Raw genomic sequence first — 27,658 nt, 5'->3', positions numbered from 1 at the left:
AAGAAATCCTCCATTGGGTTGGAGCGGGGGATTAGGTACTTCCTAAGTCTCTTTCCTATCCTGGACTCTATGTTGCTGTGGCATTGAAAAAAGCATACATAATAAAATCCAGGACTTCAAATTAAAATATTTACCTCCACAGACACACCCCTTCTCAGGCTCCCTAATAACTTAGAGCTTGGGATTCTGTCTTCACATTCAGTCTTAAGAGAACTGCTTTCTTTCTTGGACTCTGAGTGGGAATTTGGGGGAATTACCTAGGATCAGGGATCATGCCGGGGTGTAACAGTTTGGATCAATCCTGAGTTAGTTTTTTTTTTTTAATTTTTATTTGTTTTAATTAGTTACACATGACAGTACAATGACCAACATATCATACATTTGAATCAGATGGGATATAATTTCTCATTTTTCTGAGTGTACAGGTTGCAGAATCATATTGGTCATGCAGTCACATATATATACACACAGTAATAATAATGTCTTTTTCATTCTACTATCCTTCCTATCTCCCCAACCCCTCCCCTCAACACTTGTCTCTACCTAATCTAAGGTAACACTATATTTTTTCTCTCTCACATCTTCATACATGTATTTTGTATAACGATAAGTTGGTTTTTCAGGGTCCATCTCGTCCTGAGATGTCTCCCTTTTGCCTTCCCTATCTTTCTCCTGATGAGTTTGAGAATTCACATCCTCTTCCTTACCTTTTAGCATTTTTTTCTGAGGAATTACAGAATATTCGGGTAGGAAAAGACATTCAATTCTTCTAATTCAACTTCCCCTTCATTTTCTCAATTCAACAAACATTTATTGAGTGTGTACTGTAAGCCAGATCCTGGATAGGGATTTTGACGAGTTCTCATGTTATCTTTCCTGATTGTCATCTGTCCTACACTTACCTAACTTTTTTTTTTTTTTTTTTTTTTGGTCCTATCTGCTTGTAGCTACTTGTATGTGAAAGGCAAAGGAAATACTGTGATACAATCAACTGATGAATATCCCTAGAAATTGAAAGACAGGCTAGCAAATCCATCCCAAGAGTAAACATGTGCCCAGGAATAGCTCTCAGTATGGAATATTAGGAGTTGACCATATGCTCGAAATTGGAATCTCCCGGTACTACATCTAGTTAAGAAAGCCTGAGGTGTTTTTATTGCATTGAATCTCTCCCTTCATCATCACTGTTATCCTGCTTTGTCACGATCATCTTTCTGCTGCTCCTAAGGGCACCAATTGATGTATCTGCCACTTAACTCTGCTTTTTGCTGTGTTGCTGAGATGCTGAGTGTTCTGTCAAGGAATGCTGGTGTCGTATGGTGAGTTAAGATGACAAGAAATTAGAATGGGTTATTCTGTAATGCCAATCAAACCAAGGTGCCTTTATTTGCAGCTTATTATTTGATAACATTTGCTCTTGTTCTACTGATTCTAGCAAAAGATAATTTGGGCTTATAGCCAGAACTGTCTTTGTGCTTTATAAAAAAAAAAAAAATAGATTAAGGAGAGAGCCAGGAAGACAGTTAAAAGAAGAGGAGGTTAAAAAACAAAAAAACAAAACACAAGGGTTTCCTCTCACAGTTTTCAGCATGAGAAAGCCTGAACCATCCAAACTGTCATCATCAAATGTGTCTCATTGTTAGGGCCTGTGGAGTTGTGCTGTTGGTACCCTGCCTTTTGTTCTGGGACCATCAATTAAAGGAGGGAATTGGGAGGAATCAAGGTATAGAAGGGCCAGAAAATAAGATCAGAGAGAACACTGAGGTCATGTTGTTATATTTGCATTTGCCTAAAACTTATACCTTTTAAAAAACATTTTTAACCTCGTTTGTTACCTCTGCATGGACAGTTTCTATTTTCCATTACAGTTTCCACATTTTACACACGTTTCTCGGCAATACCAGTTAAGTGTCCCTATTGTTAGTTGTACGTAACACCAGCCCTGAGGAGCAAATAGTGTTCTACTACACAGCTAAGGAACATAAAATCACAATAGAAACTGCCAATGTTATTTATCACCTTCCTTAGAGTCACACTGATCTTTGCAGTAAAGGGTAGACAGGTATCTTAATATAGAGGAGTATGCTAGGCTTCAGGCCCAAGCTCCAGCACTCTGCATCAGGGAATGCATGGCCATGCAACCTGGGTAGTTTGAGAAGACTTTAACTGAGCATCAATTTATCATGATGTGGGCAGTTACAAGGAAACTAGTAAGGCTGGAAACAGCATGGGGTCAGGGAATGAGGGGGAGGAGATAAGAAACCTTCTAGGCCTGAGGGGACAGGGTGAGGATAAGATCCTCCAGTATACAGGGAGAGGATTTCTGTGTGAGAGGCACAGGACAGGAGCTGTGGGCTTTGGGGGGAGATGCTACTGGCTCATGGTGACTTCTGGGTCAGGTCAGGGGACTCAATGTCCTGACCTCACTGTCTGACTGTTCTCTAGCCTCCTGTCATTGTTTGTCACTGACTGCATAACAGGGGAGTTTGTGTTAGCCCCTCAGGGCTCCAGGGTAGTAGGGAGAGGTTGGAGGATAACTTCTGAGGTACAAAAGAAGATACTTGGCCCAGAGTGAGACCTTGGGCATATTACTGATTCTAAGTCCCATATTCTAATTTTTAATTTGGGAAAATAATGTCTGTCTCACAGAGCTGTTGTGAAGAAATCATATAATAATCTCTCTTTTGTCCCCAGGCACTCTCTTGTATAAAGGAGCATAATAGTAGTAATAATAACAACAACAACAACAGCAATTATACACGTCCACAGAGCAATATTTTCTACATAGGAAGGAATAGATGTAATGTATATGAAAGTTACAAAGCATAATAATAAGATGAGCGCATGTGAGTTTGTCTCCAACTTGGGAGGCAGAGCATCACCCCCATCCTTGATGCTACTCAGGACTCTACCCTGTCAGCCTCTTCCTTAGAAATAATCACTATCCAGTTTTGTTCACCTTTCTCTTGTCTTTTTTTTGAGGGGGGGATACAGTTTGCCATTTATTTTCATAAACAATATATTATTTGGTTTTGCTTGTTTTTGAGTTTTATAAAAATTATATTGTACAATATATAATTTTCTATGACTAGATTTGTTGGCATATTGTGATAGGCAATAACCATAGATGAATCTTCAAACATAATTTTTAATAAAAAAGCTTATCTTTTGACTTTAAGGGCTCACAACCAAATTATTAATAGAAGATTAATGTGGTACTAAAATGTCTCTTGAGAAGTTTCTCTTGGTTAACTCAAATGAGGAAAATTGATCATGATTACTTTTTTCAATACTTTGAATAGATGTTGTAATTGATATCGATATCAGAGAACAAGTGAAGTTCTTTTTAATCTATTAATGATTACTGTTCAGTAAGATAAAGGATGTCAAATCCTTACACAGTGCCAGGCACATCATTGGTTGGCTTCTTCTTCAGTGGTCTGAGGAGTTTGCATGCTGAAATGCAGGGTGGAGCCCAGTACTGTGGGCTGCAGCTCACTGTGCATCCTGCATTATTGTTGAATGGGAATAGGGAGGCTTCCAAAGGGAGGCACTCTGAGCAGAGGTTGGAAGTAGAAGGGATAGGAGCAGTGCAGGTAGAGGAAGGGTTCAGGAAAAGTTGAGTGTGAATTAGGGGATATTATAGAGGTTGCAAGTTAAGTTCCAAAAACCTAGAGTAACAGAAGTGTGGTATCTTTGGATGACATGGCAGAAAGTCAGGTAAGAATTCCATGGATCCAGTTAAGAAGATTTACTGATGGGGGAATAAAGAATACTTGAAGAGCTTTGCAGCAGGAGAATGACAAAATTGCATTTTGTAAGATTCATCTGGCAGCTGAGTGGAAGCTGGGCTAGTGAAGGCTAGGAAATGGTTGCAATATTGTAGGTTAAAGATAGTAATAAGGCTAGTATTGTTGATCACTTCCTAGACCAGTTTTATAGTGCCTGAGCTTTGGAATCTCCCAGGCTAGGATTGTTTTAGCTTTCCTATACTAATATAGGCCCTCACAAGACCACACATTGGTGTTCAGAGTGGACATGATGTCTAGAAAAGGCTAGAGTGTTTTGCCTTGGTGACTCTTCAGTTTTCGCTCTGGATATATTTCAGCTCCTTGGCTGGTGGTGTAGTCAGCCCCTGGCTTGGCTGGGCTGGATGCCTTACCTGGCTCCCTTCTGGGAAAGTCAGGCCCCTATGGAGTTAGCCTCTGGGCAGCAGTGTTGAAGGAGGTGAGCTTAGGTGAGCCTTTCAATTCTCTTTCAGCCTGGCTGAGCCTACCCCTCACCAGGAGCAGGCTGATTAGGAAGCTGAAGTGTCTGGTGTCACCTTGATTAGGTAAACTCCAATATGTCAGGTGAAATAAGATCCTGTGTGCTCAGGCCTTTCTGAAGTTCATCCTAGGTAATCAGGATGATTTAAATTTAGCTGGGATTCACTTGGCTGCGATGTTGGAAATAAGACAGTTCCTTGAATGTAAATGCTGAGAGACAGCCTAGCACGGGGGTGGGGTGGGGTGGGGTGAGGTGGGGGGGGGATATGTTTTTCACTTGGTGGGCTCCAGATTTGGGTCTATTTCTCTCTTCCCCATTATATGATAATTTTCAACACATTTTCACTAGTCATTGGCTGGGTCTTATGTACCCTTCACTGGTATTTGGGATTGTGTATTTTTTCCAGGCATATATTACATACTGATGCTTCATGTTATGATGCTAGTACAGAAATTGCCTTTATGATAGGCACTTCTGGCAGTTTAAGTATGCTGCCACCAAGTGGTGGAGTACTTGAGTTCAGCTGTCTAAGAAGAAAGGATGAGTTGTCAGAAGCTCCAAACAGTAATGTTCTGTCCTGATCTCATTAAATCTGCTGTTTTCTGGTTTTAACTTTAAAATTTTATTGAAACATTGAAATTTAAGTAACTGTAGGTGATGATTATTATTATTCAACTATAAAACGTGTTTAATACAATCTTTCTCAGAAAATTGTAGTAAATGTTAAATAAAATAATGCTAATGACAGTGGTTAGCCTAGGTATGCAACAGTTTCCAGTCAAAAGTGGGAATTTTATGATTGTTATCAGAATAAGTTCCAGGCTGCTCACTGAAAAAACGAACAAGGCTTGTCGTCAGAGAAAATGCCCGTTTATTGAGGCAGCTCTGAATATTTATAGAGCTGGGGGTGGTTTGACAGTTATGACAGTTTAATGATTGAAGGTTTTGACAGTTAGCATGGGGTGCTTTCTGATTGGTGGGTAAGGATCATGTGAGCCAGCAAGGCTAATCTGATTGGTGGGTAAGGATCATGTGAGCCAGCAGGGCTAGTCTGATTGGTGGGTAAGGATCATGTGAGCCAGCAGGGCTAGTCTGATTGGTGGTAAGGATCATGTGAGCCAGCAGGGCTCACCATTGGGCGGCTCTCGGGGGATGGGAGAGTTAGTCTTTGGAGCCGGGGCAACTCCCAAAACTCACTGCTTGAAGGCCAATATTTGGGGGACAAGAGTTGGTAGGAAGGAATCAGGTTTATTCAAGGACTGACATATTGAGAGGATGGAGGGACTGTTGACCTCAAAGCTCCATCTTCAAACACTCAGGTTGCAAAGGGCTTTTATGGGGCGGAGAGGTACAGGAAGACAATGGACAGGAAAGTTGTGTGCTAGTAGAGTCTTCATCATCTAAGGTATGTGTAACTTCCCCTCACCTCCCAGCCAGAATATCACAATTGACCTTGACCTTGACCTCCCTGAACATGTTACTTTTTTGTGAGTTAAGCCTTACACTAATTTACATATTTTGTGTCCATTGATACACTGAACTAAAGTCTAAGAAGGGGCATTACAAAGGTCACCAGGTTCTGTAAATCAAAAGTAGTAATATTATTTAGCAGTCAACAATGTCAGGCAAATGGAAAGAGGACATAATCTTTCCAAAAGGATCAGAGACAGGAGGTAAAAGTGACTCTGCAAAGGAACTTTCAAAGGGGCAGCCCAGTTACCTAATGATGCTATTTTTTTAGGGGGGTGGGGATGCTTAAATGTGGCATGTATATAATAATTCTTAGCTTTCTTTTATAAAATCAAATATTTTTCAATCTCAAAACAAAAACAAACAAAAAACTGGTTTGTCTTCAGTCTTGGGGGTATTGAAGTCATGGTGCCCCCCCGCCATGATTACCTCTCAGAACTCCCACTGCCTCCCGCAACATTTTCATCAGCCACAAACATTGAAGATAAAAGTCTCAATTTGTCCTTTCAAACCATTCCGTTCAAACATTGTTTTCTTTCTGTGAACATGAGAGATGAGAACATAAGGAAAATGAGGCTGCCCAGGGCTCTGCTGCAGAGTGTGAGTGACCAGGTCTCGCAGCACCCCCCCAACCCCAGCTCGCCACTCTCCTCACTGAATGTCTCCCCATGCCCACTCTACCCATCTCCTCTCTTCTGGAACTGCTTTAGAAGTTATCAATGAACACTGAAACAAGAACTCCTGAAATTCTTTCTTAAATGTCTAGCATTATTACCTAAGGATAACAAATAACTTGAACAAAATTTGAAAAAGACTTTTGAATCTAGAAAACTCCTCATGTTGTGGGGAGGGTCTGTCCCTCGTGAGATAAGATTGTCCACAGGGCTTTCTCTCTGATAGGCAATAAACCTTTCAAGGATAGGAATGGGGGTTCTTATTCCTTGCCTTTGAATTTGCAGATCACCACTTTGCTAGTGGGAGGAATTCAGCTAGGCTGGGAGCTCCCCAAGGAGAAAGGGCAGAGCTTCACCTCCAGGTTCCTAAGGGCTAGTGCCAGTGAATCTTTTTCAGATGTGACGTCACTGAGGCCAGACTGAGGTCTCCTTCTGGATGTCCTCCTTCCTCTGTAAGGGGTTGTACGCATAGCTCTGTGACAGAGAGGGAGCCTGAGCTCTCTGCTGAGGATGAAGTGTCCAGGACCTTGGGAGACAGCAGGAGTGGCTTCCCTCTCACCAAGGACGTGGATTCCTGTTTCTCAAGTATGAGCAAGTATGACCACCAAATCTGGAACCCAGACAGGAGCACTTTGTCAGCCACAGTGACTCAGCAAGGACAAATCTGTTTCTGGATAATTTACTGACGCAATCCAAGCCTGTGTCCGGATGGCCCTGGTCCTTCTTTCCATTTCTCTTAAGACTCCTGCTCTCCTGACCCCCACTTGTGCTAGGTCTCTTGAGGATCAGTCTTGGTTTTGAGAGCTTCTCAAAAATTCCAAAATTGGTACATTTTTCTCCCTCTTATCTCTCAGACTGTTCTGTCCCAGCTGGAATTTTATCTGTACCCATCACTAGTCACTAATTCACGTGCAGGTTTTGGCCTGGTGCCTGAGGCAAGGTCTGGGTGCTGTGACTTGCCCCACCCTGGTTCCCTGCACTGGAAGAGAATGTCCTTGATTGCCGGACAGTTCAGGCTTCCAACTCACTGACTGCAGAGAATCTCTGTGTTATGGGATGTGCAGGAGGGTAAGGCCATTCCTCACCCTCACCCACCTCTGACCATGATGGAGTACTCTATTAGGGCCATGGCAAATTGGCCCAGGTTCAATTCTGTGGACACACAGGACAGTTATTTAGTTCTCAGACACACCAACCCAGAGGGGAATGGCTAAATGATCCTGTGGCTTTTTAGACTGTCCTTAAACTTGCAGACTCATGAGGGCAATAGTGTTATGCCAGATTCGTGGGACCCCAGTAGACCTCCAGGAGCTGAATCCGATGCAATCACACAAGAGTCTTTATTGCAAGCTCGAGCCTGGACTCATAACCAGTGGTCGTTCCGACACAGCGGTCCCAGGGATTGAGTCCCGGTCTTTTGCCAGTGAAATTTTGTAAGTTTTGGGGGGATACTCTATGCGTCACAACATCACACAGCAAATCATTCCATACTGCGGGAAAATCAAACATCAACTCTTAACATTGATTAGCACATTCAATGGCGGGAACAAGTTGGGTAAGGGTGATTGGTTAGAACAAGAGGGGGATTCCTTTGAACTGATTGGTTTAGGCCACGAGGAGTGTGCGTGCTAAACTACATGGTTTCCCAACATGTTATCAACCACCATAAACTACTGGGAAGTCATCTGGCATTCCAGGTATTTTCCCTGTCTCATGCTGATTGGTGGTTGCTAGGGGGGTTGCTATGGGTCCTCACCTAGCCTGAGTCAAGGACACCTGCGCTGCAGATCTCTCCTGTTATTTGTAGACAAAAAACTCAGCAGCGTGGGTATGTGCTTAGGAGAGCTCTGTGGGTTTTTCCAAGGACAAGGGTCACACCCTCTTCCTTGGACAGGCTTTGCTCTGAGGTAGAGGCTGGTTTCTCAAAAATGGAGTCACATCAGTTTCTCAATAGGGTACCAATTCTTACTTGGACTTAATCCAAGATCATTTATTAAAGGTAAAATCTGACCTGGAGGTAAAGGAAGGAGGTAGATTAGAATCCTGGAGTTTAAGGTAGTAAGGAGTTATAGAAGTTATGAGGTCAGCCCCTTCACTTTGAAAGAGCAGAGTCCTGTCCAGAGGAGAGTGGTGCTGTGTCTAGGGCCAACCAGCTAGTGGTGTTGCTGCAGCCTGGTACCAGTCCTGAGCTCTCTGCAACCTCTGACATGGACAGAGCCTATGAACCAGTAGGGTCCCCAGAGCAGCACATGGGGTCAGAGCCTCCCTGGTGTCAAGGGCAAAGGAATTTTTCTGTCAACACAGAGCTTTCAGATTCTCTAAGACAGCTATTCAGGGGAATAGCATTTTTTAAAATCTGATTTTGAGCAAAGACCCAGAGCCCACAATACCAATCCTTCCTGTTCCATTTCAAGTTCTAAATATGCACCTCCTCACTGATCCCCTCACCCTCTTCTGCTTTCCTTGACATCTCTTGCTGTTCCCAGGGTCCCCCATCAGTTCTCTTGGCCAGAACAAATTTGGCTAGCTGTCAAACAGAAGGCAGACTGGTTACAGGATGAGGGTAACCTGCGTTGAACTGGTTTGTGAAGTCCAGTCAGTGGTCATGCCCTGGAAAGTGACTTTGCATTAGGTATGGTATGGCCAGCATTGGTGGAGATGTTTGTGCATGTGCCTGTGTACACTGCAACGCCTCGGGCTTTCAAGAGGGTGATGACTGTTTAAGGAGAAACAGGAAGAAGGGAGCAGAGGAAGCCTGTGCAGGCTATCCTGAGGGCAACTTCCTGGAGGGTTCCACCTGCCTCCCAAGAAATCGAAACCTAGCTGAAGGGCCAGGAGGAGGGGGTGGATCTGTGAGAGGGCAGGGAGAGGTGGGGATGGGGCAAGAAGAGAGGCATTGGGGATGGGGCAAGAAGAGAGGCATTGGAGATGGATGCAGAGATCTGATGCATGATTTTAGGGCTTTGGACCTCACTTTATGACTACTCCTGGGAATGCTGGCTAGAACCGTGTTCTCAGTTAACACTTCACCATGCCTTGGGGGGTGGGGAGAAATGGCTACATCCCTACTTTGTAACAGAGGGTTTTTGTTTGTTTTAACAGCCTCATTTGGGTAGACAATTTTAAAGAAGTAGAAAACACCAACCTTTCTCATCTGGTCTCTGCTTAGGTTTTCCTGGGTATCTGACCAGGGCAACAGTTGGGTTTGCTTCTGGCAAACTCAAAGGTAGGAACTGGCCAGGGTTAGTTCCTAGACTTGGAAATGGGTAAACAAATGTCCAAGGTCTAGCTCTTTAATGGTACCTAACCATGGCTGAATGTTAAAATCACCAGGGGGAACTTTAAACAACTATTGAGGCCAACCCCAGGCCTTCTAATCACAATCTCCCCACTTCACAGAGGAGGAATTGGGGTTTGGATAGAGGGGAAAACATTCCCTTGTACTGCCCCACCTCCCACTCTGGCCCTGAAATCTCAAGTCAGAAGAGAGGAGGCAATTTAAAAAAAAAAATGGGTTGTTAAAAGAGTAGAAACTCCAAGGAGGCTGCTCCCAAGGTGTTCTTTTTACCACTTGTGATTATACCAGTTAGAAAGCTCAAAACAGGTGCTAATGTGTCCTTAACACTTTTAACACCTGCTGGTTTCTGGTTGCTTAAGAAAGTGGGTGAGGTCTGGTGGGGCAATCAGCAGAGAGCTGCCAACACCATCAGAACAGCAATGCAGAGCCCAAAGCAGGTAAGGGTGGATCGGGAGATCCTATAGAAGAGGTTCTCCATGCATTTGGGAAAGATGTAAGAATTCCAAAACAAATGGAGTCAGAGGAATCATTTTTTCCTCAGAATCATTTGTCCCCATCCTTTTTTATTTATTTGTCCTGGGGATTGAACCCAGTGGCACTTAACCACTGAGCCACATCCCAACACTGTTTTATTGTATTTTATTTAGAGGCAGGGTCTTGCTAAATTGCTTCGGTTCTTGCTAATTTGCTGAGGCTGGCTTGAACTCACGATCCTCCTGCCTCAGCCTCCAGAGCCACTGGGATTACAGACATACTCCACCTGGCTCCAGGGACCATTCTTTCTCCTCAAATTCTGACCTGAGAATTCAGCTTATGAAAAGATTTAAAGAAGTACAGGTACAGTACAGCTAGGACAAAAAGCAAAGTGATAAAAACACTTGTTTGAAGTTATTTATTTTTTCTTCTTTTCCTGGTCAGTGCTGGTTATTAACAGTCTCCTAGTGGTAAAGTCTGCCCAAGGGACTAGAGGTGTGGCTCAGTGATAGAGCACTTGCCCCACATGCAGGATACCCAGGACTGAAAAACTAAAATAAAACCAAGGAGCCATGGGTAAGACTTTTTTAGATCTCACCCAATATTGTCCTGCACTGTTGGTCCAGTCTGTACCTGTAGGACTAGAACAACACAGTGGCATGGCCTATGCTGCCCTTATTTAATGGGGAGTTCTTAACTTGCCTTGTCCCGCCTCTCTGATACTTGGTCCTCAATGACCAGACTAGCCTTCTACTCCAGTGTTAAATTTGTCCCCATTCCTGGACAATTTATTGAATAGGTCTGATTTGAAGATTCATTCTGCTCCATCCTAGTCTAAAGGGCCTTCCTGGGCTCCCACATTGGGCTTCTGACACCCCCAGCTCAACATTCTGCAAACCTCAGCTAGCACCAAGTGAAGTAGCCCCCAGCAGTGCACACTAAGGAGGTAAGCAGAAATCCTTGTCTGTTCAACTGATCTGCTGGAGCAGGACATGTTGTGGATCTTTGCTCCTATACCTACCATGGGGATCCATATTATATTTATTACAGCATCTGTTTCTAGTGAGAATCTGCTAGACATTCATAGAAATGGCAAATCTCAGGTTGCATCACAGGAGCTGGGACAAAAAGGGTCAGGCCATGTCTCTGCTGCCTGAGCCCAGTGGATACCATTAGGGTGGTGCTCATTCCTGAAGTGGGGTGCTAGTACTCGCCCAGGATATACTGGGCTGCCAAGCCAGATTACTGGATGTCTGCTTCTTCAAGGAAGGTTTTTTTCCTATCAGTTCTAGAGTGTTCATTGCCTAATTAAAAGCCTGGAGAAAAGCAGTGGAAACTTGAATGTCTGGTCCAGATGTCCAAGACACCCAGCAAATGCTAAACAGGTTCCTTCCCTCCTCTGGACTTGCTGCCCTTGGCTGAAATGTGGGGTTGGGAAAGACTAGCAAGCATAAGCACTAAGGTTCCTCCAAGCTCAAATGTTCTCTGCCTTTGTGTGACAAGATGGCATGGTACTCTCACACCCAGATCCTGGAGTAAACAGACCTAGATTCAAATCCTGATTTTTCTTCTTTTATATGACTAAGAATGTTATTTAACCTCACTGAACCTCATTTTTCTTAACTATAGGGTGGGATAACCATAACTCTACCTGTGAAGGATAAATAAGATATTGCATATAAAATGCTTACCATACATAAAGCCCCAGGTGCTCAATACAAGTTAGCTTTTATCATTAACACATGAATATGTCCCGTTTTTTTCATATAAAGAACTTCTCCAAGTTTCAGTGGTTTGGCTCTCAGTTGATATCTTTCTAACTTTAGGTTTTGAGGTCTTGGAGATTTAGAGCTCTGGTCCACCTGAAGCTGTTGGTCTCCTGCTTTTTGACTGAACATAACTATTTCTGCCTCCTCCCTAGCCAAGGAGTAGCCAGGACACTATCTGTCTTTCACTACAGGGCCTTTGCATAGGCTGTTGCTCTGCCTGAGGCTTCTGGTGCTCTCTTAGTTAGTTTCTTCACATAGTTTAGGTATCTGCTTAAATGTCAGTTCCTATAAATGTAGCTCCTTAAATGTAGCCTATCCTGACCACCTGACAAGTTCCTAAGATATCATAACTTACATTTATCTTTAGCTACTATTTTGTGTCCATCTCTCTTTTCAGAATGTAACCTTCATGTTTGTCCTGCCCACATTTATATCCCCAGGGCCTAGTAGTGGGACAGCCCAAAAGTCAATGCTCAATAAATATTTGTTGGATGAATAAAGTAATGGATAATATGGTGCATTTGTGTTATACCATATTATTTATTAAGTACCTTCACAACTAGGTTCTCCTTTGGAAACTACATAAACTCTCTGTAGGGATAGAGATTGAACAGCTAGAACCTGGCTGTAGTTTCTTCCCAGGTCAGGTAAACACAGGGTTATGGTGATGCATAGGCAGAGCCCTTAGCCCAGTGTAGGATGAGTGGGCAGAAGGGAATGAATCTTTAGGAGAGGACTTCTTGGAAGAAGAGGCTTATGAGTTGAGCTTTAGAATATAGTTAATATTATCTAGACAAAGATGGGGTTCAGTGGGCAAGCACAAAGGTCTAAAGGCATGAGAGGGCAAAATCCCTCTCAAAGTTTAGTTTAGCATGAATAATATATTGCCTGTTTTAGATAGAGGAGTTCAGAGAAGATAGGGAAGATCAAAGATGAAGAAAAGTCAGACACTGGGAGTATCCAGGGTGGCTCTCTAAAGTGGCCAGGATAGAATCCAGGGAGATAGTTTGAGCTTTGCTTGGCAGGGACCTGGGAAGGATTCCAGGGGCAGGGACTGGGAGGGGAACTAGAAGGAAGTGGCACTTGGCTCCCTGAAATCAGACTGTATCAAGGACGAAGCCCTGGCCTGGGGTTGTCACTAATGGGTTCTCAGCCTTCCTGTCCAAGACCCAGAGTGACCTGTGGCTTGAGGCACTGGTGCCCTAGTCACTACTCTCTCAGCTGATGCAATTGAGTCTTCGGTGTGTGAAACAGGGCTGGGATAGTAATGGCAGCCAAGACAGAAGTCAAATGCCAAAACCAACAAGTTGTGGAAGTGTGTGAGCAAGCAGGGACTGGGTTGCAGAGTGGAGGGTTTAAGCCTCTTTCAAAGACACAAGAAAGCATGACAACAACAGCAGCTGCCTCTTATAATGCCACCTGGGGATTTGTTTCACTGGTGGGCTGCTAAACTGTGATCTCTAGCATGAGAGGCCACCACGAATAAAAAGGGTCAGTTGTCTCAGACCTGTTCATTAGTTCCTCACCCACTTACCCACTGAGGCCCTGCGCAGCTGGATTCATCAGACCTGGGGCCAGTCCCCACAGAGTTCACAGCAGCCCATTTGGTCAAGAGATGAATATAGGGGGTAACATCCGTGGACAGACCTAAGACACCCCTAGACACACCCAGGATTTGCCCAGAAGTTTGAGATGAAGCTGTCAGGCAGACACACTGAGCAGAAATCAGTGATTTCATGGCCATTTAGCAGTGGAGAGGGAACCCTGGGAATGCATCTTCATGCAGCATCTGATTGAGTCCAATAAGCCACACTGGGAGGGCATCTGCCACACCCTTAGGGGAAAGCCTCTCCTGATCAAGTGAGGAGGAGCTCAGTCTATGCAAAAAGAACCACAGATATTGACTCCCAGGGCAGAAATCTCCCCAATCCCAGGCTTGCAATAAATGATTCCATTCTCCAGTAAATGAGAATATGAGGCTATGGAGGAAGAAACTCACATTTTCCACAGGCTCCTGGATAGTGTGCTTATTGGGTTCACCTTGCAAATGTTCTAACTTGTTTCATTGTTGTGCTGTCTGATATGATTGTACGTGACCTGCTGTTTATCAATGCAAATCCTAGCATCTGATTTAAGCAAAATGAGGATTATTAATCTCTCACAAACACACCTAAGAGATGAAGTGTCTGAATGATGGGGGAGACTCCTGGGCCTCATCTCAAAACAATTTTCATCAGAATATTTGGAAGTTGTCCCCCAAATCAGCATTTTAAAATAAGCATCCTAGGTGATAATGAAAGTCAGTAAAATTTGAGAAACATCCACATAAAGTGGTGAAAATGCTTTTTTCAAGATAGTACATGCTTGCTGAGTGAAAGCAGTCCCGGTGACATTTAATGAACAAAAGCGTAAATGGTCTAGAATTGCATACAAGAAACAGCTGATCAATCATCCGGTCATTCAAAATATACGTTTATGACTGCCGGGCTCCAGAGCCCTAGAGAGTCTATGAAACAGTTCACGAAGGGACTGTGATTTATCACTCAGGGTGAGAAGCTGACCAAGGGGGCCCAGAGGACCAAGCCCCAGCTGGGAAGCAGTGGGGCAAGGTGAGGGCGGGTGGAGGGAGCCATGACTACCCTCTGTCCCCCTCTCAGGGACAGGTGGGCAAGGGAAAGCCACTCACTTCTCTTTCTCCTTTGAGGCAGACGTGAAGTCCTGCTGCTCCACATGCCACTTTCCTGTGCTCCCATCCCCACCATGCGCAGTGCAAAATTCTGCCCCTGAAAATTTGGCTTATAGTTATCTTTTAAAAGGTCAATCACTTAAAGGGCAAAGTAGGGCCACCTGTAAGTTATGTTCCAGTATAAATCGGTTTCCTACAACTGCCCCATCTGAGTGAGGAGAGAGGCGGGCTGGGGATGGGAGCCCTGCAAGGCTCAGGTAGCCCTGGAGCACCTGGCAGACCACATGGCTTCTGGAGTCGGGGAAAGGGGGTCAGGGGCTGTCAGTGCACCAGAAGCAGTCTCTGCTGACTTTGATTTCTTTTTCATTGTCCCAGAGATCAACTAGCATGACTGCTTCTCTGCTTCAACATTAATTCCATCTCTGCTTCCCACTAACACTGCCCTGACCCCCGGGACTGGGACCTCTCAGGTGCCAGGTGCAGTGGTTCTGCTCTCATTAATGACCTCCCTCTCCACTGTGGCTCCTCCCAGAAAAGCTCCCCTCCCTTGTTTCTTGGATTTCACTCCCACCCTGGTTCTCTCTAACCTCTGTGTTTTGTCCTCAGGCTCATCTCCTTTCTTCTCTCTTCTCTTAAACATTGATATTCCTGCCAGTTCTGTCCTTGACTCAGAAGATGGTTCTTTTCCTCTGCTTTATTTCTGTCAGGTGATCTCACCCACTTCTGGGCACATCAGCTTGTGCCTGTTCATGGATTTATTCATTCCTCAAATATCAGGCACTGTGCGACTCCAAAATCAGAATGTGCAGCCCAGGTTTCTCTTGTCATCTCTAGATCATATATCAAATTGCCTTCAGAATTTCACATATGTTCAAAATAGATCCTTTATATTATTATTTATAACATACAATAAAAATAACTATGCTAGGCTGTGGGCATATGTGTTTTGGGGGGGTGGGCAGCAGATGATTTATTAAAGGTGTTCTTTCCAGGAGAAATTCGTAGACAGAGACGCAAAATGGAAAAGAAGATGGACCAAGCAAGGATGTGGCCTCAGAGAGTCTTGCTGTAGCTTCACTGGGGACCTGGGCAGACTCTGAGCATATATCAGAGTCTCTCTGCCATGAGGAAGTGGGGCCAGACTTCATGACACCTGTGTAAGAGAGGCACTCTCAGCCCTGGGGTAGGGTGGGAACTGCCTGGCTCTCTGCTGAAGAAATAGTGCCATCAGCCAAAGGCAGGTTTCAGAGAAAGTGGCAGGTATAAGCTGACAGGTACAATATGCAAGGAGCTAGAGAACGAAATAGTCAATAAAGGGACCCTGGGAGGGATATCAGCAGCAGCTAAGACTGATGTACCACAGACTGTGTGGCACCATTTGGGTGCTTTCTGTATATTAACAAACTTAACCTTAAAGGCAGCCCCTTAAGGCAGTTACAACTCTTATTCACATTTTACAGTGAGGGAATTGAGGCCCATAGAGATTAAAAGTAATGTGCATAAGGGATTTGCAACGAGTGAATGGTGGAGCTGGGTTCAGATGGAGGGAGTTTGGTTCTAGTATCCACACCCTGAACTGCTGCCTCTACCTCCTCAGTGGGTTGAGTCTTCCTACACATCAGGCACCATATGGCACTGGGAATCCAGCAGTAAAATGAACACAAAAATCCCTGCCCTCATTGAGGTTACTTCCTGGTGAGGAAAGATGAACAACAAATGAATAAAATATATTATCCAGATGGTAATAAGTGCTAAGGAGATGATAAATTAGGGGAGGAGGGGGCAGGGAGTACCAAATGACGGTAACAGTTTTAATCAGGGAGGACTTCACTGAGCAGTCATTTTAGCAAGAACTCAAAGGAGAAAGTTTCTCTGCTTCTATTCTCACCACGCTTTTGGGCTGATCCAATCAACTCTCCTGCTCAGCTGCAGGGTGTTCTTTCCATGGTACCTGATTGTGTCTCTTACCTGGTGGCACAACCTTTAGGGGTTCCTCATTGCCTTTAGGAAAATCCAGCACTCCCACCTTGGCATACAAGTGGGTCCTGATTTGAAGCCTGCTGCCCCTCTAAGCCTTTTCTCTTGCAAGACCTGATTTAACATTGTGGTGCTTGGAACAAGAGAACAAAAGGAAGCCCATATACCTTTTCTCTGAATATTTAAAATTAATGTAACAAGCTAACAAACTGTTAAATAAAACATGCTCTGTCCTTCTACCTTGAAAAATCTATCCTTGTAGTAACCTATGAGGCCATCTTCAATTTAGACTTGTTGGATTCCTCTGAGTCCCATGTCAAAGCGTAGCAGCACAGGGGGATCAGCCCCAGCTTGCACTCCATCTGCCTTCTTTGCCTACTCCCCAATCTATCCTACATGGCAGGGCCTCATGCCTGCATGTGGACACTCCAGCTCACATGTGTCTTTCTAGTTATGTACTTGCAAATAGCCCATTGCTGCCCCTCTGCCTAGGGATACATCTACTGGTGGTGCTAGTTGCCCTTGGGGATTGGATCCTGGAAAGAGGTGCTCATGAACCTAGGAAGTAGGCTAAGGGCTCTGTGGGCTGAGAATTTTAGAATTTCAGGTTCTAAAAGCCTGGTTTAGAAGGGGAAATGGGGAAGATGTGTAGCATAGATCTCCATGGTCTCAGCAGGGTGTGTGCAGAGAAATGCCGGAGCCCCAAACATAGCTAGCACCAAGAGCAGCATGTGTCATTCTCCTGCTTCTTATTCATGTGCCTGAACCAAAGTGAGATGCTTGAACTTTCTTCATCTTCTTTTGTTTCTTTGGTTTTGTGATTTTGCACTGATTGCAGAATGGAGGTCATTCCCCAGAACTTCCTTTGCCCTAGCTTCTTTCATCTCTTGTGAGCTCCCTCAACTAATCTCCTCATTGCTGACCCCCAGTGCCTGTCTCCAAACACTACAGCCACATGTAGTGTCTGTATGGTAGGTATGGAGTGATAAAGGGACCTGAGCATGGGTTTAGGTCTGCTGTGCTTGGCCACTTCCTAGTCAGATGACTTTAAGTGAATGTTGTGCTTCAGTTTCATTTTTCTCTAATGGAGATAATCATTCCTAATTTATAAGGTTACTGTGAGGATTAACATATGGTGTCACCCACAGTCCCTGGAATAGAGTAAGCATGTGGTAAAGTTGTGTCCCCTCCCTCATCTATTTCTCTTTCCTGAAACTGGACACACCAAAAGCACCTGGGGAGATTAGGCTGTTTCCCCAGATAGAAGCCAATTGGATTAGTTCTCAACATTCAGGCTCTAGGCCTCTTTCTCCCTTGCCTGAGTTAGTGTGAACTTTCTGGAGAATATTAGTACCTCGTTTCTACTTTCAGTTGTCAGAAATGATTAGTTAATAGTGTGTAACCTGCTACTAACAACCACATTTAGATGTTGGGATAGTCAACTTCCAGGATTGGAAGTGACACTGAGTATCCATTTTTGGGGACATAGATTTCTCATCTCAGAACAATATGATAACAGATGGAGCCCGAGGAACAGGGCAATGAATAAGACCCTTTCTCTAAAGCTGGGCAGAGTCCACAGTCACCTTGCAGTCCACTCACCTGATGTGAGTGGGTGTGCAACAGATGTGAGTCAGGAGAAACTAAACTCACTCACTGAGAAGAGCCACTAAACCTCTCTAGAAAAAATGGATAAGTGAACCGATTCACAAAAGAAATAATTGTGGGCCGATAAACTATAGCTGGTAATCAAAGACAAATTTAAATGAAATGCAATGTTTTTTTCTTAGAAATAGACAAAAGATTTTAAAAATTCAGTGACGGTCTGGTTAGGATATAGTAAAGGGGTACTTTCAAACATTGCTGTTAGATGAAAGTTGATACATTTTCTTATAAATCAGTAATGATAATGACTGTGTAACAGTTTCAGAGAAGCTTTAGATATGAGAAAAAAGCTGTATGTTACAGTGCAAAGTAAACCACTATGTAGTCTGAATACTGTATTCACAAAAAAGATTGAGAGGACATAGGCCAGAGTATTATAAACTCCTACCACTAGCATCTCTTATGTAGGTTTTTTAATATTTTAGCTTTATGTAATTATCAGATATTCCTGTTATCATGGGAGATAAATGCTGTAATTTAAGCAAAAGTCACATTGCTTCAGACAACAGGGCAGAGAACATTATGAATGGAAGACCTCGGCCGCTTGTGGATTCACTGAGTGTCAGAGAAGGAGAAGAGGCAGCTCCTTTCCTTTGGGATGCAGAATTTGGGGAGAAACAAAGTCTCAGCTTTCCTCTCCACTAGAGAGAATCCCAGCACCTGGGGCATTTCCTAACTGAGAGCTAGAGCGCGTGTGTGTGTGTGTGTGTGTGTGTGTGTGTGTGTGTGTGTGTGTGTGTGAGAGAGAGAGAGAGAGAGAGAAAGAGAGAGAGATCGACAGTTAAACGAGCTGCAACCTATCCATTTATTTTATAAAATCAAAACATAAACTCTCTTCTATTATTGTTACTGGTTGAGATTAACTAATGAAGGCTGAAAAGAAGTTTTTGTCCCCTTTTGTGGCTTAAATCCTCCAACTATAGTGTTATCCCTAGTGGCTATTGACCACTGTTATGTGGTGGGCACATCTGAGGTACACGTAAGAGACATAGCGGTTTAAACAAGCACCATCTAGGAAATAGGGAATTAGATGAAAGACCCCAAGGAAATACTACACTAGTACTTATGTGAAATGTGAATTCACCAAAGTCTACTTGGACTTACAAATTAAATAGGTATGTTAAGTAAACCAGAAATAAGAGAAGGAAAACTCCCTAATTACCAAAACATAGACTTTCTTCCCAAAGTGAGATATGATAGCTCTTTTGAGCTTCATTTTCTGCTTTCTGTTTTCAGGAGCTATAGTCAGAGTTTAAGTATTTAAATAAACTTTGCTACTGGATATGTTACAGAGCAACATCTTGACATACTTAGTCTGCTTCTGTCTTGGTTTTCAAGATGGTCCCTGTCACTTCAGCTGGCCTGAATTTTGAGAGTCACATCCCCACCCCAAATCCTAAAACTGCACATTTTCATGCCCAAGTCTTGCAGTAGGGGAACAAGAGACAAAGAAGCAGCTCAGCATCCACCCGTTCAGCCCCAACCTTGCTCTCTGAGTGGTTGTAATGACTTAGAAATCTGGTTTTGTAAAGTTGACATGTATTTTGAACCACAAGTAATACATTCTTAAATAACAGTGATGGCAAATACATGTTATCAGTAGTTTGTGTGCTGTCCCTAATCAATTGGCGGAACCATCCTAGAGCCCTTGATAGAAAAGGATTCTGTGACCCAGTTTGTCTTCAGCAGTGAAGAGTAGTCGTGTCTTCTACAGAGGTGGACACACCAGGAAGAAGAGCATTCCTGCTGAGGATGTTCCATCTCAGATTTAAGGGTCAGCAGTGTCTCTGTCTTTAGAGAATTTGAATGCAAATGGAGAAAACATGATTCATCCTAGGAAGGAAAAGGAGACAAATTAAAAGGGAAATAAAATTGAATATGAATACCAAAATGATAGACATCCCAACAAGGAAATGGACTCTAAGGAAGGCTATTATTTGCTAAGTGCAGGCAGAAGGCTGAATGTCAGGACCATTGGTCAGTGGGATTAGTTTAGAAAGGTTTTTGGAGGCAGTACATTTTGAGCTGGGTCAGAGACCCAGTATGAGGTTGGAAGGCTGTAAGAATGCAGGTTCCCAGGTGCTTTTTGTCTATGTGCTATTCATTCATTCATTCATTTATTCATTTATTTTTGGTACTGGGGATTGAAACTAGGGATGCTTTACCACTGTGTTACATCCCCAATCCTTTTAATTTTTTATTGTGAGACAAGGTCTCACTAAGTTGCTGAGAGTCTAAGTTGCTGAGGCTGGTCTTGAACTTACCATCCTTTTGCCTCAGCCTCCTGAGTTGTTGAGATTACAGGCCTGCACTTCTGTGCCATGTCTACCTGAGGACTCAGGTAGTCTCAGGTGCCCAGAGTGACCATGCCTGACCTCTGACCTCCCCACAGTGAGGACGTGTGCAAACGTGGCTTCACCGTCATCATCGACATGCGGGGCTCCAAGTGGGACCTCATCAAGCCCCTCCTCAAAACACTACAGGAAGCCTTTCCAGCTGAGATCCATGTGGCCCTCATCATCAAACCCGACAACTTCTGGCAGAAACAGAAGACCAACTTTGGCAGCTCCAAATTCATCTTTGAGGTAAGCCTGACTTCTTTTCTACCTACCCCCCTTCCCTCCGCTCTGCCACTCACTCTTTTCTCACTTCTCCTTTTCCAATTACCCTACAATATCCAAGATGTCAAGGGCTGAGAATTCAGGATTCCTTGGCCTCCTTGGCCTTATCAGATGGAGCCTGGCTGGGTAGGAACAAGAGGTTCAAGAGATGGTGCCAAGGGTACAGCATTATAGGACAATCCCATGGTGGTGGCATGACACTGGAATAAGAGCAGTGTTGCAATTTGTGTCAAAAGCTGTCACAAGTTTATGTTGGTTGATCTAGTAATTCTTCCTCTAGGAAAAGATTCTTTTTAAAAAATTTCTTACATACATGACAATAGTAAAAGGCTAAACAAAAAGGTGAAAAAGCTTATTAAAATTACAACCAAAAATTGTCTACAAAGACGTTCATCATAGTATTTTACATGAATGAATATGTACATACACACATATCTACATATACAATAAATTACTATATGCATGCATATATAGTTTGTAGCCCAACCTAATTTTGGCAATATTAATACACAAATATTATGAAACCATTAAAATATTAATTAGAAAATATCACAAAATGTTCCAGGTTATAAAACACTATGGGCTGTGTAATTTGGAATTTGTTTTCTAACTATGGAGAATACTGAGATGTGTGAAAATATTTAGCAGTGGTCTATTCTAGGTAGCTGGATAATGGGTGATTTTTATTTTCTTCATTTTTTTTTAAGGATTGTATTGTACATTACTTCTATAATCAGGGAAAACATTGTTACAAAGAATTGTTAATAACAACACATCAGATTAAATCAAAGATTTAAACATCCTTGTTCCAGCCAAATTTGAGCTGTTCCCATTTAAAATGCTGGTTCTCATCTGTAAGGAGATGAAGTGTGTACATATGTGCACATGCAGGTTGTAAAGGCATCACTACTTTTACTCTTTCAGCCATTTCCCATTCCAGACTGTTGTCCCCAGAAGTGGGAGTACCTATATGTGGGGTGGTGGCCCCAGTTGGCTGCAGTTTGAGCACAATATCCTGACACTTGACTGAGGAAGTTCTCACTCTCTGTAAATAGAAAGAAGTTTGTCTGGGTATAAAAAACAGTTACTACCATAGTCTCCCAGCACCTTACTTAATGCTAGGAGTCCAGTAAGGAAATGCTTTTAATATTTTTGGGTTGTTTATACAGAGGTGCTAACAATAAGCTTATAAATTTATAAACTGAAGAGACTGAAAATAATTCTTTTCAGCTGGGTGCACTGGCACATGCCTGTAATCCCCATGGCTCCAGAGGCTGAGGCAGGTGGTTCGCAAATTCAAAGCCAGCCTCAGCAAAAGTGAGGCTCTAAGCAACTCAGTGAGACTCTAAATAAAATACAAAATAGGGCTGGAGATGTGGCTCACTGCTCGAGTGCCCATGATTTCAATCCCCAGTACATGTCCCCCAATCCTGCAAAAGATTATTTTCAGGAAGTTTTGAAATTTTTGCTCAGTGTAGCTGCCCTACACCTCCCATCACCTATAACTTCTTCACCCTAAATTCAGCAAACTTGTCTCTGCCTCCTAAAGAAAAGATACAGGACAAGATAGCTCAGGACTTCTCATTCAGGAAAATAATTGTAAATGCTATCTTAGAAACAGCAAAAAATGAATTCCTACCACAGACTGAGCCAACAAGACATACAGGGATGAGAGTACAGCATTGTTCAACAGCAGATACTTAATGAATAACTGGTGAGTATAATCATGGGGATTTCCTGGGAGTGGTAAATTCAAAGGGAAAAGTCCTCTAGAATAGGGTTTCTCAAAGCTTAATGAACACAAATCCTCTAGGGATCTTGCTACTTCAAGACCAAGTAGGTTTGGAGCAGGCCCTGAGATTCTGCATTTCTGAAAAGCCCAAGTGATACCAGTGCTGCTGGTCCAAAGGCCATGCTTTGAATAGCCACTATCTAGAGTAGCAGGGTTTGTAATTCTGACTGCACATTAGAATCAAGAAGCTTTAAAAAAACCACCCTGCCCAAGCTCTAGTACAATTAAATAAGAATTTCTAGGGGTAAGTTGTTTGTTTCCTCAAACTCCTTCTCAGGGAATTATAATGAGCAGTCAGGTTTGAGAAGCACTATTCCAGAGCAGCCCTCCTTCCTATGGTAGCTCCTTCCTGTGTCTTAGGAGGTAGATAGAGGGAAAAGGAAGAAGAGAAAATGCTCAGAGAATAGCAAGACAGAGACAAACTACTTTCACAGGTTCAAGCCATGATGAAGCCATCAGATCATCATGGTGAATGCCAATGGGCCTGGAGCAGGTACTCCACACCTGTGAGTTTATACTGACACACTTAATCCCAACAAGTTCTATGGGGAAAGTAGTACAGGTTGAGTACCCCTTATCTGAAATGCTTGGGACCAGAAGTGCTTCAGATTCCAGAGTTTTTCAGATTTTGGAATATTTGCATAGACTTTACTGTTTGAGCCTCCTTAATCTAAAAATCTGAAATCCAGAATGCTCCAAAATCCATTTCAATTTTGGGTTTCGGATTAGGCTTCTCAACCTGATTTTTTCTCCATTAGAGAGGAGACTGAGGCTCTGGAGGCTTAAATAGTTTGCCTCATCACGTAGTTAGTAAGTATAGGGAACTCCAAACCCAGATATTTCTTTTATAGCCTCTTTGCCAGAGGGCAGCAAAGTCCAAAGCTTTATGGGAAGGAAAAGATATGTACTGATGACTGGGTGGCTACCTGCACTGTGATTTGCTGGGGACACTCTGCTTCCTTGAAACAAACATTCTCCACTCTGTTCTCCAAAAGCTTATAGGAATCACATAGAAAACTCAGTGCCTGGAACCTCTCCTCTGTTGCCCAGCCCTCGTTTTGTTCACTGTGCCAGTCTGACAGGGAAAGCCTCAAAGCTGACCCCAGCCTGATGCAGGAAAATGGACTATGAAATCTTTGCAATCCAAGTACCAAGTACTGACTCACATTGCTTAACCCAGCCATGATATTGCCCTGGCCGCACAGGCCTGGGTCTTACAGCTATAGAAAACTGACCCCCCACACATGAGGTCAATATTCCTTCCAGCTTTTGCTTCTAGTATCTGAAGCCCTGATATGGTAGACTCAGGGTGGAGAGGAGGGAAGAGGAAGAGACACTAAGGTAGGCTTTCTTTAGATGTCAATGTAGGCAGGTAGAAAGGCTTATTGAGGCAGTCTGCTGTCAGGTGAAACCACTGACCCTGGCTGATCCTGTGGCTCCTTAAGGGTGGGCCCCACAGTTTCCCACTTGCCTCTTCCTAGGCAGGCTGTGGTCATTGTTATGTGAACTTACCTAGTCCTTTCCCCTTGCCTTTCCCTCTTCCTGCCTATTTCTGCCCTGGTCTTCCCTGTTCCCCACATCTTCCCACATCACTGAGACTCCCACTCTGTGTCTGCCTCTTCCAGACGAGCATGGTGTCTGTGGAGGGCCTCACAAAGCTGGTGGACCCCTCCCAGCTCACGGAGGAATTTGATGGCTCCTTGGACTACAACCACGAGGAGTGGATTGAGCTGCGGCTCTCCCTGGAGGAGTTCTTCAACAGCGCGGTCCACCTGCTCTCGCGCCTTGAAGACCTGCAGGAGATGCTTGCCCGGAAGGAGTTCCCAGTGGACGTGGAGGGCTCTCGGCGGCTCATTGACGAGCACACGCAGCTCAAGAAAAAGGTGCTGAAGGCCCCTGTGGAGGAGCTGGACCGGGAGGGGCAGCGGCTGCTGCAGTGCATCCGCTGCAGTGACGGCTTCTCAGGGCGCAACTGTATCCCTGGCAGTGCCGACTTCCAGAGCCTCGTGCCCAAGATCACCAGCCTCCTGGATAAGCTGCACTCCACCCGGCAGCACCTGCACCAGATGTGGCACGTGCGCAAGCTCAAGCTGGACCAGTGCTTCCAGCTACGACTCTTCGAGCAGGATGCAGAGAAGGTAGGAAGGGAGGCCAAGCCCAAGCTGTAGTGCGCTGGGGCATAGCTGCTTAGGCAAATTGATGAAGGTTGCTGATCCACCTCCGATTAATGACGGGAGAAATTTTGTTGAAATCTTTTTTAAAAATGTGCCTATTAGTTTTAGCTGGTGTAAATTTATTTTTATGTTATATTTGGCCATTGATCACTGATTATTCGTAGGGTTTACCCTTGTATTATGTGCCAGGTGCTGTTCTAAGCACTGTGTTAATTCCTTTTAATCCTCTCAAAACTCCTAGAGGTAGGTTGATTAACATTATCCCATTTTACAGGTGAAGAAACTGAGAGTTAATTCCCCAAGCTCTGAAGTGCAGTCTGGCTGCAGAGTCCATGCTCTTACCCACTGTTAGACACTGCCCCTCTGCATGCCTGCAATTGATGGTTCAAGCCTGCTGAGCAGCAAAAACAATACTAGCAGTGGCCACTGTAACATTAATTAGTGACTATTGTCCTGCAATGTACTTTGCTACTTACAAAGCACATTCACATGTGGAGTCTTATTTAATCTCCACAATCCTTCATTCGCTGTGAGGCAGGTGGTGCTGTCTTGACACATAGGGAAGCTAACCTTCTTTGATCTTCTGCCTGCAATGGCAGACCTGATGTGCATCCAGTACCTGCTCAGCCCCCAGTCGCCAGCTTCTCTGTCCACACCTCTTCTTTCTGGAGCACTTTCTCAAGTAAGACACCATTTTCCTAACATCGAATTTTCAAAGCTTTCCCCTTATCAGGAAAAAATAAGATACGAGAAAGTGAAAAAGAAAATGGCATCTAGTGTGTCTTTGCTGAGGACACAAAAATACCTTCTCTTCAAGCTAAAGAGGAGAAAGAAGAGTTTCCTATTGAATACCCTTTAAGAAGAGTAAAACAGGCTCTCTTCTATCAGTTTTCTGGGTGTGACTTATAGTTATTGCACCATCCTGTTCTTAGGAATACCATAGCATCTCTCAGTAACTTATGAATTTTACAAACAGTATCTGATACAATGCTTTTGTGTCTTTTAAGGATCCATATTGAAAAATCTCTAGGTATTTTATTTTATTTAGATTTTTAAAAGATTACATATTGATTGATTTTCATTTACTTATTTCAGCAGTGCTAGGGATGGAACCCAGTGCCTTGTGGGTTACCCCAGCAGGTACTCAACCACTGAGCTACATCCCTAAACCCTCTATAGGTATTTTAAACTGATAAAATCAAGATATAAAACTTCCCATATAATTACAATCCTAACTTACATATAACAGGAAGAAATCTATGACAATGTTAATAGTCTTGAGATCCATAGAGCATGTTTATAGTTAATTTCTCTGTATAAATTTTGTGCTTTCTAATCTTATATTGATTTTCTTGTGTTCATAAATTATATGTAGTTTTTAAAAGAACACAGATCCCTTTCTATAACAGAAATTTTTAATTTCACTTGAACAAGTTTTTGAAAGAGCCATGTAAAGGAGTTTCCCTGACCTTCCTCGGGGCTCCTTGCCCAGTGGCCTGTTCTGCTTGGGAGGGGCAGCTTGGGTTGTGGAATCTATCTATGCACTTTACTGAATGACAAGAAGACAGGTCAGGAGCCAGTTGCTGTGAAACCAGAAGCAGGTACTTGACACCTATGGCCAATGCTGCGGAGGTTTGAAATACTTCCTTTTTACTAGAGATCTATTCTCCTTGGGGTAGGCAAGCTTTGCAGCTTCGCATTGGTGTCTGTTTCAGTGAGCCAGAGACAGGAGGGGAATAGAAGACTTTGGTTTATGTAGAAGTGCTGCTAGATTTGGGGTCCTTCAGAGTATCCCTGAATCTCAAGTACATTTGAAGCCTGCCTGGGACAGAGATGATACCAATCTCAGAAACAAAATAAGCAGCATCAGAAGTCCTTGGGTAGGGAGGGCTGCCCTTTTAGAACAATCCTTTAGCCTCAGAAGTCCTTGGGTAGGGAGAGCTTCCCTTCCATTCGACTGAGCAGTCATTGTTCTCAGACATGTATCTTCTCAATTCATGCTCACAAGAATTGTGTAGTACATTATTTTTCCTATTTTATAGATGAAGAAATAGAAACTCAGATGGCATGGTTTTCCCAAACACACACTTCTGACTGGATAGCACCGGTAGTCTGTTTCCAAAGCCCACCTAGGCTCTTATCTAGTAACCCTACTGTCCCTCTGCTCCCAGAACCTGCCTCATGTTACCTGAATACCACTCTTAGCCCTTCAGTCTCCTGATCCATGCCTTGATGATTCTAGAGAAGAGTTCAAATCCCACCTTTAATGCTCACTTTTCAGCAGGGGTTCTGAACCTTTATCAGCCATGAACCTTTTTGTTCTGTTGAATCTTATGGATTCCTTCTCAGAATAATATTAGTGAAAATATAGAAAACAATTATTTAAAATGTAGTTATTAAAAATTTTAAAAATAACAGTGACATGTACTACTACTTAATTAACAGGCTAAATAATAAGATCTACTTGAAGTCTAATAGCTATCAAAAATTTGACATAGTGATAAGCCTAAGTCTATTTCAGGGGAGCCACCCTGATGTGATGTGGAAACGTGTGTATTTCTATTGGTGTCAGGAGTGGTATGGCTAATACTATTGTGGGCTTATGCTGGAAGGGAATACTAGATAATTCAGCTAGAAGTTAATGAAAATAAATTTTTCCCCATCTAAGTACACAATTCCTGAATTCTGTCTGTGGACTCCAAGTTTAGAATCCTTGGTCTAGGGTGTGCTCATACCTTATAAAGAAGTGTGTGTGTGTGCACACATGTGCATGCACAAGAGTGGGAGGG

At 43.4% G+C, this 27,658-nt stretch overlaps 1 protein-coding gene across 27 annotated transcripts in view; it reads left to right on the top strand.

Annotated features, from left to right (window-relative positions):
* Positions 1 to 27,658, top strand: part of Kalrn (kalirin RhoGEF kinase) — a 626,048-nt gene that overhangs the window by 187,632 nt on the left and 410,758 nt on the right. For all 27 annotated transcript variants that reach the window (XM_078044068.1, XM_078044066.1, XM_078044074.1 and 24 more), the window contains exons 4-5: positions 20,675 to 20,867; positions 24,321 to 24,833. In XM_078044068.1, the coding sequence (XP_077900194.1) occupies positions 20,675 to 20,867; positions 24,321 to 24,833 (706 nt within the window). The remainder of the gene's footprint in view (positions 1 to 20,674; positions 20,868 to 24,320; positions 24,834 to 27,658) is intronic.

This window comes from Ictidomys tridecemlineatus, chromosome 3 (genome assembly GCF_052094955.1).
Source record: "Ictidomys tridecemlineatus isolate mIctTri1 chromosome 3, mIctTri1.hap1, whole genome shotgun sequence".
Lineage (NCBI taxonomy): Eukaryota > Metazoa > Chordata > Mammalia > Rodentia > Sciuridae > Ictidomys > Ictidomys tridecemlineatus.
The sequence above is the reverse complement of the archived record's forward strand: the minus strand, read 5'-3'. Positions and strand labels throughout refer to the sequence as shown.